Source organism: Eulemur rufifrons, chromosome 16 (assembly GCF_041146395.1).
Source record: "Eulemur rufifrons isolate Redbay chromosome 16, OSU_ERuf_1, whole genome shotgun sequence".
Taxonomy (NCBI): Eukaryota; Metazoa; Chordata; class Mammalia; order Primates; family Lemuridae; genus Eulemur; species Eulemur rufifrons.
Window position 1 is genome coordinate 84,095,536 of NC_090998.1, and position 13,489 is coordinate 84,109,024.

The 13,489-nt window shown below is 46.6% G+C and overlaps 1 protein-coding gene across 8 annotated transcripts in view; it reads right to left on the reverse strand.

Annotated features, from left to right (window-relative positions):
• LARGE1 (LARGE xylosyl- and glucuronyltransferase 1) overlaps positions 1-13,489 on the reverse strand; it is a 499,273-nt gene that overhangs the window by 104,358 nt on the left and 381,426 nt on the right. For all 8 annotated transcript variants that reach the window (XM_069490824.1, XM_069490823.1, XM_069490821.1 and 5 more), the window contains one exon: positions 11,553-11,657. In XM_069490824.1, the coding sequence (XP_069346925.1) occupies positions 11,553-11,657 (105 nt within the window). The remainder of the gene's footprint in view (positions 1-11,552; positions 11,658-13,489) is intronic.

Here is a 13,489-nt window from a genome sequence, read left to right on the forward strand (position 1 = left end):
CCCCAAAATTCATGTTGAAATCTTAACTACAAAGGTGATGGTAGTAGTAGGTGGGGACTTTGGGAGGTGATTAGGTTCTGAAGACAGAGCCTTCACAAATGGGATTAGTGCTTTCCTAAGAGACCCCAGAGAGCTAGCTCGACTCTTTCACCATGTGAGGACACAGCTAGAAGGTGCCTTCTAGGAGCCAGAAAGCAACCTCTCACCAGATACCAAATCTGCCTTGATCTTGGACTTCCCAGCCTCTAGACTTGTGAGAAAAAAATTTGTTGTTTATAAGCTACCCCCATTATAGTATTTTGTTAGAGCAGCCTGAATAGACTCAGGCAGCATTATTTTTCTCAATTCACAGGAGAGGACGCTGGGACTTGGAGAGGAGACCTGGCCACTTCAGGACGCATGAGCAGAGAGGGTAGGTCAGGGGGACGCCCGCACCCCACGTTACTGTGGGCAGATGCAGACGTTCAACCACAGATGAGGCCCCGCTCAGTTGGAAGAGTTTCATGTTTTTGTTTTCTTTTTGCTTTGTTTTCCTTTTATTCAGCATGGAGTAACCTTGTGAAGTGCTTAGTAAAAAGAGGAAAACCATGAGCTTTTGTTGCTAGAGCTACCCAGGAAATAGAACCATTCATAAGAAAAACAGCTCGAGAGAAAAGGTCTTTTAGAGCAGGGGTTTTCAACCTACGGTGAGTTGTATAATTATTTCATTATATCTTACAATGTAATAATAATGAAGTGCACAACAAATGTAATGCACTTGAATCATCCTGAAATCATCCGCCCATCCCCGGTCCATGGAAAAATTGTCTTCCATGAAAACAGTCCCTGGTACCAAAAAGGCTGGGGACCCCTGTTTTAGAGAGAAGTTAGGCAGCAGACTTCTTGCGCTTCAGAACACTCGCTAGCTGTTCAGTTTAATTAGAGGCCCCCTACCAAGTCTCAGAGGAGAGGGGCTCTCGGTTGGCTGCCTTGCGAGGGTACTCAGGGAGCCCAGCCAGGCTGAAGGGATGTGGTGGCTTGAGTGCTGTGGCCTGTGGATGGGGGCTGTCACACAGCGTTTGAACATGCTGCAGCCACAGCCCTGGGAGATGAAAACTTGGCTCAGGGACAAGACATAAATGGAGACAATAAAAAAGGAAGAGGATGGGTGAGGGTTTCTCTCTAGGGCTAGGAGGGAAACTGTATTGTTTCAAAACCTGCCGGCACGCTGGGTTGGGCTGGACTGCCTGTTTAGCATTCAGACCTTAGACCTACCCGGCTCCCAGCCTCTCGGCTTATCTGACGTGCACGTCCTCTGACATGTACGAACCTCCGTCCCACACTCTCTACAGCTGTACGCACCAGGAGTCTCAGCTATCATTTATTCTGTGGTTAACGTCTGCCAGGCATTTTCCATTCACACGAACCTTCCAGCAATCCCGTGAGTCTATATGGATACTCCCATCTCACAGGTGAGAAAGTCAGGCCAAACAAATAAGAAGGGTTTTGCCCAAGTCTATTCAACTACTCACGGATGGACGGAGCCAGAGCTTGGGCTCTGCCCTGCTCTTTGCACACTGAGCACATACTCTACAAGTTGTACCTTTGATTAAACTAAAAAGTCAAACTGTTCCTTGTTCCCTGACCAGGCCAAGCATTTCCGTAGCTCGCAGCCTGGGCTGGGGCTTGCTGCTTCCTTGGCCTGGCAGGTGCACGCCCATCCTCACCTTCAGTCCTACCTGCCCTGACACTCTCCTCCACCCATGCACTGGGCCAGTGGGATCTTCAGGAAGCCTGGGGCAAGGGCAGGGCCAGAGGACACATGTACAGTGCAAAAGCTGTTAGTGTGAGTCAGAGAACCGAAAGGGCACCGAAGGAAGAAAGCTAGGGCACTCGGAATCCGACACTTGGAGGATTCCACTCAAGCATTACTAGATGGGTGTGAGGGCAGCAGAGTCTGCAGGGCCAGGAGCGGCCCAGAGAGGGGGCCAATCGCCTAGAGCCTGGACAAGGCTTGTTTGACGTCTCTGGCCGGGGGGAGGGGGGAGGTTGACCCCGAGAAGGAACCGTGACCACTCAGGGCCACTCCTGCTTGGGGGCCTTTACATGTGCTGCTCTCTCTGCCTGGAATGCTCTCAGCTCCAGCACTCGGCACGGCTGCCATCTTCCCTTCCTTCAGGTCTGGCTCAACGGTCGTCTTCTCAGAGACCCTCCCTCAATGAGACGGCCCTTCCTAGAACAATCCAATTCCCTTTGTGCATCATTTTATGTCAGGGTTTCACTATTGACATTTCTGGCTGGATGAAAATCTTTTTTATGGGGGGACTTGTGTATTATCTCGTGCACTGTGGGATGTTCCCCTGCATCCCTGGCCTATACCCACTAAATGCCAGTAGGATCTCCCTCGCTGTGATAAGCAAAATTGTCTCCAGACATTGCCAGTGTCACTTGGGTAGTAAAATTTCCCACCGACTCCCATGAGAATTGCTGTTCTGTGTTACCGTCTTCAAAACACTTATCTTTCAAAATTGCCTAGTTCATTCAACAACAAATACTTCCTCAGTGCCTATCACAGGCCAGGCACGATTCTAGATACAAGAGACAAGGCAGTGAGATGCACAGAAAAAAATTACTACCCTTGAGGAACTTATATCCTCATGGAAAGAGACAGAAAAATAGAAAGAAAATGAGCAAAACCATGGCAGGTCAGATGGTAATTAATGCTCTGCAGGCTGCACTTTGGAGGTGGAGAGGCTCACGGTTTTAAATCAGTGTGTTCAAGTTCAAGGAACAGCAAGGAATCCAGGTCCTAGTCTTCTCTTCTGCATTCCTGCCACCCCTAGCTCTCTCAGTAATTCCTGCACGTCACTTATTCTCTGAGCCCCAGTTTATTCATACGTGAGACGGGGATGGCTATAGTGCCTGCCACATGAAGGACTGTTGTGAAAAGAAAATGAGAAAACATAGTACATTTAACATAATAAGTCAAGGTCTGGCATGTAGTAAATGCTCAGTGAGTATAGCAGTAATTGCCTGTTGTTTTTTAAGAGGCAGACTGCAAGATGTCTGGCCTCTCACCACACTGGACACCAATGTTCCCTTAGCTCATATTTCATTTTCCTGTTAAGAGACAGTACTGCTTATGTCCTGGAGCTGAACAATCCTTGGTCCAAGTCCCGGCTCCACCTGTTAACTAGGTCCATGAGTCTGGGCAACCAGCAACCTTTTCCTATCTCTATCACATCAGGATAATGAGTCACACCTCATAAGGCAGCTTTCAGGAGAAAATGAGATAATGTTTTTAAAGTGCTTGGGATAGTGCCGGGGTTAATAAATGTTAGATGTTAGTACTTTTCCTTTAGGAAAAGTTTGAGGTTTGCAAACAAGGAAAGAGAATTGCAGCTCCTCAGCATATTTTGATAATAACTCCATCTTTTGTCCATGTAAGATATTTGGGGCTGGGCATTGTCTCCCCGGGGCTGACCATCCACCTGTCCATTTGTTAGACAGATGTCCAGCGTGCATCGAGCATGTACACCGTGCCAGGCTCTCGTCGAGGCCCTGGGCAATGCCACGTGAACAAGACAAATGAGAGCCCTGGTCACAGGGAGGTTGTTTGTTCCTGTGGGAGAGAAACTGTCTTCCCTCTTGTGCTCTTTTGTTGTTATCTCCTCCTAGTGTTCGCCTTACCCACTCCGCTCCAGCCACCTGTGAGCAGGGAGCATCACCTTGTTCATTGGCGCCAACCTCAGGCAAGATCTTGGACACATCATGGCTTTGCATTGGAGTCAGCCTCGTGAACATCTGGAATACCCTGGACTTACGACTATCCAAGAGGGCAGTGCCCCTGTCCAGGACTGCCCAGCACAATCGAGAACGTACCTGCCTAGCACATAGGTCCCAGTGGACATTCATGTTTATAATTATACATAATTGTTATATTATGTATGATATACATAATATATGTATTATATAACATTACATATGTTATAATATACATAATATAACAACCTGACCATAATATAACTACCTGACCCTGAAACTAATGTTACCTAAGGAACGTTTTTTAAAAAGTACTTTTCTAGGGGGCATGGTTTTAATAGCCACTGAACTTGAAGCACAGATCAAGGGAAGATGACACTTCCTGTCCTCTGACACTTCACCAAGAATTGGTCGCCACTTTGGAAAAACTTCTCATAGACGGCAAACCCCACTCACGCAATCTGGGTTGCTGGTACCACATCGGGACCGTTCTGCACTTGTAGCCGTCACCACGAAGACGGTTCTGTCCAGAATACGGCCACAGAAGCATCTGGGCCCTGCAGTAGGTCATCTCCGATAGCCAAGCCTGGGCAATTACATGTGGAAGTCAATATTATTTTATAATAAATTAATTTCCTTTCATTTCCTCTTTATATTATTAGCCAGGACACTATATTGATTTTAAAAAATACGGTTGCAGGTAGTACAATATAGATCACCCTTGAATTTTATTCCAGGGTTGTAAAAGAGACATTTAAAACATTTGTTACAAAAACGGAGGAAGGCCACTGGCTGAATGAACAGAAGGCATTTTCGATAAGTTGAGAGCTAAAAGGAAGTCTAATAAAATAATGCAAAGATTGGTCCAAAACAGAGATTAATATAAAATCTGTACTTTAGGCTCAATAAAGCTACAACGGAAGTACAGACCAGGGAACGACTGGCCGAACCGTCATTCACGGAGCTTTTCAGTTGAACTCAAGGTCAATTTGGGCTTGAGGTGCAACCTGGCAATAAAAGTATGTAACAGGAGGCCTCGGTACGGGGTTTCAAACTCAAGTAACTGTCAGAATCATGTAAGGAGCATGTTTAAAGTAACAGTTACCCAGCCTCATCTCTAGAGATGCAGGTTCACTCTCTCTGGGCCTGGAAGTTGACATTTTAAACAGGCATTTTAAGTGACTCAGAGCAGTGGGCTGAAGTGTCAGGTGGAGGTATGTCAGGTGTTTGATAATGAGCGATGCCTATCATTCAGGTCAGAGTGTCACCTCCCAAGGAAGAAACGGGAGCTCTTGGAAGGTGGTCAACCAATCAGGAGGTTGAACGTTCTAGAAGCCATCTCACATAGAATCCCTACATTTGGACAGAAGGTTTTGCAGGGATGCTGGCTGGTGACTGGCTGCAGCTAAGCAGTGACACACAGCATGTTAAGGTGCAATGACATGGTGTCCTCAAAGGGCTGAATGTTTGTGTCTTCCCAAAATACACACACTGAAATCTGAAACCCTGACGAGATAGTATTAGGAAGTGGGGCCTTTGGGAGGTAATTAGGTCACAAGGGTGGAGATCTTATGTTTGGAATTAGTGTCCTCATAAGAAGAGACACAAGACAGCTGGCTCCTTTCTCTGCTTTTTGCCATGTGAGGATACTACGATAAGATGCCCATCTGCAAACAGGGAAGCAAGTGCTCACCACACACCAGAATGGCGAGGCACCTTGATCTCGCACTTCCCAGCCTCCAGAACAGTGAGAGAAAAATGTGTTGCTGTGAAGCCACCCAGTGTATGGCATTTCTGAGACAGCACCTGGAACTAAGACAGCGTCTACGTCCCTGCAGTAAAAAGATGAATGAGAGCTTGCAGTACGAAACAGAGTAGACAATTTCATTGAGTGTGGTGTCAGATGAATTGTTCCTAGAACAGCAAGCATCTTTCAATGGGATTATTCTACAAACTCCATTTAAATACTTCTGTGCTAAGAGCTTGGGATACAGAGCTCAAAAACAGATAATCCTTGTCCCCAGAGGTAGTCTATGGGAAGTTTTTTCCAAGTTTGTTTCTATAGCTCTAGTATCAAGTAAAAGTAGGAAATGCTTCTGGGTTGAACAGCTTTCTTTACGTAAGGACTTTATAGGATCCCTAATATGCCACTCTGCATTCCAAGGGAGGCACATGGCATGCAGATTTCTCAACCTTATCTGTTCACATATTAACATCTCTTGCAAGGTTTTATGGAATGAACCTAGAAAATGCTAGTCCATGGTCACTGTTGCAGGGCTGATGTTCATCAACTCTAAATCTCAATTAAGCTGGAGGCTCAAGACATACTAAATTCATTGTGGATATGCAAGCTCTTTTCTACTAGACTATAATCTTTTTGAAGGAATGTTCTTAGTACACCCATTAAAAAAAATCTTTTTCTACCTCAAGCTTACCAGAATAATAGCTATTCAGCAGCATGTATTGAATAAATGTATGAACTACATTTAATTCTTGTTTCTGTGGATGCAATTATTACAGACAGAAATCATCCAATCACAGTACACTTTCAGAGCATGAAGAGATCTTAGTTTCTGACAGCAGAGGCAATTCAGCTGCAGAGAAACAGACAGACTTGCCCAGGGTCGCAGAATGCCGGACGTCAGAAGTAAGGTGCTCGCTTCTGTGCATCCCACTAAAGTTGTTTGTTTATAAGCTCTTTGTCAAGTTGTTAAACGTTTTCTCCCTTTGAATCCCTGCCACGGAATTCACTGGGGGGTCTGACTCTACCTCCCACTTTTTTTCCCACCGCCCATCACCTCGCGGAGTTTGCTCCAGCCTCAGAGGCGAGCCAGTCCTTGAGTGCTCCAATTTTGCTATTCTGCAGAGGAGGATTCCTAGAGACATTCTTCTTCCCTCCCTCGAGAGCCAGGTCTCCATCTGCCTTTCTCTGGCCTAATTTGGGGATTGAATGGAACACGATACATTTTATTTTTAAATCGTTTTTAAAAGCACATCCTCTGGCTAGTGGCGTGCCTTTCATCTTGGGGAGGATGCACCATGTCCTTGAGTAACCTTTAGGCTCCTACGCAAACAAACCTATCTGCAAACTTGTCATCTTCATCCCACCGCCTGCCTTCCCTCACCTCTTTCTCTGATCCCCTCCTTGTTTAGCCCTCCTTCCCCTTCTCTTCTTTGCTGGTGTTTGTTTTTAAGACATTCACCCATCAGCTTAGGAACTGAAGTGAGTTGAATCTTAATGATGCTGTGAAAATCCTATGGATCCCCCCCCCCCCCGCATCCTGCAGACAGCTGAATACTCAGTGAATGACAGCTTTTTGCACTGAAGCAGATGATGAATGGACAGAGTGATCAGAATTAAGCCATCTCTGCACCAGGATGTGGGAGAAGCCCTTAATTCCACCTGAACAGTGATGGGCAAGAGATTTGTGCTGGGATCCACCTGGTCACCCACACCTGCTGTGGCTCAGTGGCTTCCCTGTGATGGAATTAAGTTGTAAACAGCCTCAGTAAGAAGGGCGGGGGATGGCTGGGATGTGGTGGGCTTCCCTGACGTTGGTGAAAGCAGACTGGGAGAGAGGAACAAAAAAGAGGAAAGGGCAACCTGGCTGGCTCTCTGCAGGGGAAGGTCACTTTACAAGACATTCTAGGCATTCCCGAAGATCGTGCAGGCTGTGGTGCCTGATACGACGCCTGATGGCTCACAGGTGCAGGGAACGCAGCTGCGTTTGAGGCATGGGCTGAATCCGAATCGTCTGAAACGGTCACTCAGGCTGTGGTCAGGAGGAGAAATAAAATCTACCACCAAGTTCCTGAGTGCTCTGGTTTACCGGGCACACATGTAGCCACGCCCTGACAACAGAGCCTCACCGTGGGCTGTGGGGCAGAGTTCTCGTTCTCAGTTTGTAGGTGAGGAACCCAAGGCTCACTGAGCACGAGTAAGCTTTCCAGAAGGCACAGAGTTTGCAAGCGACAGAGTCAGGTCTTCAAGGCAGACCTCCCCACTCAGACATCTCACGCTTTTTCTGGGGATTTTCAAAGAAAAACTCAGCTGATATATGAACTGAAATAGTCATTTTTTTTTTTCTTAAAATAATATGAAAAACTTTTCCCAGTGAGTGGAGAAATTGAGAAAAACTGCTAGGTGCCTGCATCATATTTGGAGGAAAATGAAAAACTTACTGGTTCTGTCTGACCTTGAGGGCTTGGGAGACCTCAGCAAACCCAGCGCAATCACATAAGCACCATTTTTAAAGCGGGTGGATCCCATCTCCCGATATGGTACGAGGCAGAAAAATGCAAGAGGACAAAGACTGAGATTTATTGAGTACTTATTTACCTGACCTCAGGCTAGGCAGTTGTCCTAAGTTATCTCGCTGACTGTTAATCCTCACACACTAGGTTCTGTTACTGTCCTATTTAAAACGGGAGAGAACTAAGGTCCAAGGAGGTGAAACAAACTGGCCATGCTCAGACGGAGACTAAATGGCCAAATATGGCTCTAACCCAGCTCCTCCTGGGCTCCTCAACGTCAAGCTCGAGGCTGACAACAGGGGGCTTTGCTGGAGATGCCCTTTCTGGAGGCTGCAGCGGTGCTGGGATTTAGGGTGGCAGGTTCTCTCCAGCGGCATCCTCAATTTCCTCGAGGATCTAAACGTCTGGATGACTCAGCCGCTGATATGTGGCACAATCCTGGGTCTTAAAATAACAAATCCCCATCGTGAAAGCCAATGCATTTCGATGCCTCATAAATCCTTTTATAATGATCACTTGGTGTCACCGGCTTATTTAAATGGACATATCACTTCTAACAGGAATTTCCCCCATCTGGCTCTGCCCTTTCAGTACCAGCAAGACGGGAAGTCACTCATTGCCTTGGCAGATCGAGTAGGAGCTGCAGGTGGTTTAGACACTTGTGTATCTCCCGACTCTCCCTTCTGTAGCAAACAGGGAGGGGCGGGAGGGGACATGCCATTTTTGTCATCATAAATTCCCCAGAGGGCTACATTCTTCTTTTCCCTGCAATCCCGGATTGATGACTGGTGGTTTTTGTTTTATGCAGGTAACTGTGACCTCGATGCTGCATCCTCGAGGCCCTGCAGTATATTTCTGTGTGACATTTTCTATTATATGTCACGGAAGACAGAGACTAAACTTATACACCAGGGTTTCCCTGGGACTTCCCTTCTCCCACCCAACAAACATGAGTGTCTGAAAGCCCAGAGGAAACACATCCGGAAATACAGGCACAAAAGACCCACACGGGTGACAAGTCCCTTACCAATGAAAAGCATGGGGGGCCTCTCGCTGGCCCGTTTGGGCTCATAAAGGGTTTACCCTCAAATGCACTGTGGAAACAGCTCCTGGGAGAGCTTGCTGGGGTGGGAAACAGAGTGTCACGTGTGATGAGGGCAGGCCCTTAGACATCCTCCTCCAGAAACATTCTAGAGCTTTCCTACAGGTAGGAATCCTGGTCTCCTCCACAGGCCTCATCAATCAGGCTCTTCAAGGGCAGAGCCACAATTCTCCATTTCTGAAAAGCGTTTGATCCTGAAACCACCAAATTTCAAGCAAGGGAAGTTAGTAGTTGACACCGCAGGCTCCTTTACTTGTCAGGGCTGCAGCCTTAAACTCTCTAAGCTTCAGTTTCCTCTTCTATAGAAGAGAGATAAGCATAGCACATGTCTCCTGGGGTTAGTGTGAGGCTCAACTGAGATTAACACAGAGAAAGCACCTAGACTCAGCTGGTATGCAGAGGCACTGCCTGACCCGTTATGGAAATACTGAAATACTTCCCTACCTGCTGATAAAGAGTAGCCCGAGCCCCTCAGCTGTGCTTCCCCACTGGGGCCCCCCTTAGAGACTCCTCAGGCTTTCCCACCATCCAGCAACTAAAGGGTTAATGCCCAACCCAGTCGGGCATCCAGTCGGAGCCTCCAGGATGGAGCTCTGGGTCCATGAAGGGCTGGTTGGTGGTTAGAGTTCTCCAAATGCAACTTCTGTATATGCCTGGTAGGTGTTACAGGGAAAAATTATTAATGCACAGAGTGAGGCATGCCTGGTGCTCTGGCAAACGTCAGCTAAGGAATAGTCTGCATCTCCTAGTGTGGCCTTCAGTCCAGGGCTCCCTGGCTGCCACCTCTGGCTGCTCAGGACACTGATGCTGGACATTCTTTACTTGTTTTCCTCCAGCTATGACTCCCCGCTCTCACCCCATCTCTTAATTCTCACCTCTGCAAGCTTGACTCATGTCCTTTTCCTTTGGCCTCTGGGGCCCAGTGTTTGCATTTGACCTCTCTGGAGTCTGACCATCAACTCTCAGTTGACTTTTTAGCTCTTCCCACTGCAGACTGGCCTTAGTCTCCAGGCCAGGCTTCCCCTCCCCTATCACAGTCAGGTGGTGCTGTCCCCAGACACCTGCCGCAACCCAGTGATTTTGCTGGACTCAGATGTCAGGCCCCCAGCCCTTCTCTGCCTCAGCCCCCCTACAGCTCTCTGGGCCCCAAGTCCAAGTCCTGATAAAGGTCATGCGTCAGCATCCTCTGAGAATAGGGCGCCCAAGCAGTGGCAACGAGGATGGAGAGTGGAGGCAGAAAGAGGATCTGTAGACATTTCAAAGACAGACATTGGCAGCAGTTGAGTCCCAGGAGAGGGAAGCAGCTCTAGTTCCATTGCTTATACACTCCATGAGGTCACAGACGGTGTCCACCGTACCTACCATGGGGCCTCATACCCAGTAAGAATTCAAGAGACAGCTGGTGAACAAGAATAGCTGAATGAATGAATGAATGAATGACACCAATAACAGAAAAAGAAGCAAAAGAGAAGTAAGTTTGGGGCGAGTAACAAGGGAGAATAACGGATTTGATTTTAGACAAGTGGTGTTGGAAGGCTGTGATCCTCAGAAGTGTGATTACCAAATATTTCTGCCTCTTCTCCTGCCTGGCACATGGTAGGCTGCACTTGCCCACACCCTTGAAGGGAGGAACGGCCATATGCCATGTTTTAGCTAACACATTCGCTGCCTTGTGAGTTGTATTTAACTCACACTGGTTTCAAGCCTGGGGCCTCATGAAACACATATAACTCACACATCTCTTCACCTTGAGAGCATATGTCATGCACAGAAAACAATAAAACATAACAGATTTTTCATTAAATTAGAAAGGATCATTTTGTTTTTGAAGTTTTCATTCTATTAATATTTTCATAATACAACACCACGGCCCCCAGCAAAAGTTTTTTTCCTAGTGTGGCAGTCAACGTGCTAATGAAATATGAGCAGAAATTGTGTCACTTCTGAAAGGAAGAGACAATGTGACTTTTGCTACTTTCCCACTGAACATATGGAAGTTGGCCAAGATGATTCCTGAGTACCTACTGTGAACACAGATCCTCGTAGCCCTAAAATGGAGACATGTCCTGTTGTGTTAAAATACATTTCTGTCGCGTAAAAAAAACTGCAATGTTGGGGTTGTTTGGTACTGCAGAATGATCTCCAGTCTGTACCAACAGGGCCAAGGAACCGATGGGTTATACCGATAAGGATGTCCAATCAGATCTAGCTTTCAAGGTCAGCAGAGGGGTGTTCTGGTGAGACCACCACAGCCCGCCCAGGCCCAGCAGCTACCCAGCCTGTAGCTGCAGCTCCACTAGGAAGAGACTGGAATGGCAACCGCCTACACACTGTCCACTGCTAAATTCAAGCCACCCGGTGGCCGCCTCCTGGGATTTTGCTATCTCTTCTCCCCAAGGAAGGAGCGGTGACCCCTCACATCACACTTTACAACCCCAGCCATACCACCCCTTACCTGTGTTGTAGCCCCTGCCAAGGGCCGGCCACGGGCGGTGATTTTTCCACAGGTTTCCAAGGTACCAGTCACTCTGGTTCTCTACCAAGCCCAGGACCTGCTGACCTGTAAAATACAGAGAATGCAAACATCTTAAAAGGAGAAGTCAAGACATCCGTATCAGTGACTATTGATCACACGGTGTAAATAATGGCAAATCATCATGACAACCGTTCTCATTTATTGGGAGCTTTTATTAGGTGCCAGGCCCTAATCTAAGAGCTTTACTTGCACTGACATGCTTAATTGTCACAATTAGTCAGCCATTTTTATTATCTCCATTTTATAGAGAAGAAATGGAGGTCCAAAACAGTTAATTAATTTGCCCAAGGTTACCCAGTTAATCTGTGATAAAGCCAGAATCCAAAAACCATTCATTCATTCAGACATTCATTTCTTAACTCATGGAACCCATATTTATGGATAGACATATGACTCTTCCAGTGTTCCAATTCTGATATTGCCTGTTGCATATTAATTTACTGGCTTTCTAGGCATGGACTGATTGTTTTCCCACATCAGGGAGGAGGGATTACCCCTGTTTGATGAGATGAGAGCCCACATGGAAGAGCCACCTTTTGCCCACCTTTTTAACAGGGTTTTGCTCTCACACTCACTGCTTCCTCTAAAAGAGATTTACCTTGTGTCAACAAACATCATGTCAACACAGGAGTGTTGTCTAGAGGAACAACTATTCCTCTGTCCCCAGAGTGGGCTGTGATGTTGGCCACAGTGTTTGGTGCATCTTAGCATCTTAGGTGAGTCAGTCTTGTAGTCAACCTCGTAGGGCGCTGAGGTCTCTGGCTCTTCCAACTCAGAGCATCAGACCCACCTGGCTTCCTTTAGACTGCTCCCTCATGCCACCTGTAGAAGGTATTCTCTTGGAATTATCATCAACACCATTTTATAGCCTAGGCAACTGAGGCTTACAAAGGACCAGTGATTTGCACGGCTAGTGATGGAATGAGGACATGAGTCTACATTTGCCTGACACGCAGATGCTCTCCACCATCCCAGGGCATTATTGCTTACCCTTCCAACAAACGTCTGAGGTAGGAATTATAAATCAACATTTTATAGAAAGGGAAACCAAGGCTTAGAGAGTTAACATAACTTGCAGAAGTCACGCAACTAATGATTACTCTCTTCCACAGCTAACCCATGTGTCCTGGAGTTAAGCTCCTTATAATGTTGGCCAATCTGAGAAATGAAGACCTTTCTGACCAAATAAAAGCCCAGCAACATGTTAAAAAAAACCCAGCAGTTCTCTTGGAACACCATGCTGGGTGATATAGAACCTCCTTGGTATGATGACAGCTTCCTGAAATGATGGTGTGTGGGTTTGGGGTAATTTATTTGATCAATTTATCGAACTCCTATCTAAATCATCACCCCAGCACAAATACATAAATTAGAGGCACGGGAAAAATACTACACCCACTTTGTCATTGTATATGATCACATCTAAAACTTGTAGAATTCCTCAGAAAAACATATCACCAATTCAGGGAGCACAAGAGCCAATCAATTTCACGTGCAACAAGCTTAGGACATTTGTGCAAAACTATTAGATCCGAAAGGCATGATGCCCTTAGCTGGGAAAGCTGTGTGCCAAGTCCTGATGCTATGGCCCAGTGAGAGACCTCACACCAAGGATGGGACGCAACAGGGAAGTGTAGCCCTTGGGCGAGATGGAACATACTTACTAAGGACCCCATGCTGGTATCACAGTGTTTTTTTGGCATGATAAAGGGTGTCATACACTCAGAACTGACAAAAGGGGAATGATCTTTCACTGAATTTAGGGTGACCATCTGGATTTCAAGGAAGATCATCTTCAGATATCTGAAAGTCCAAATTCTATATTGTGGCATCTCATGCATTGTACTTTGCTTCAA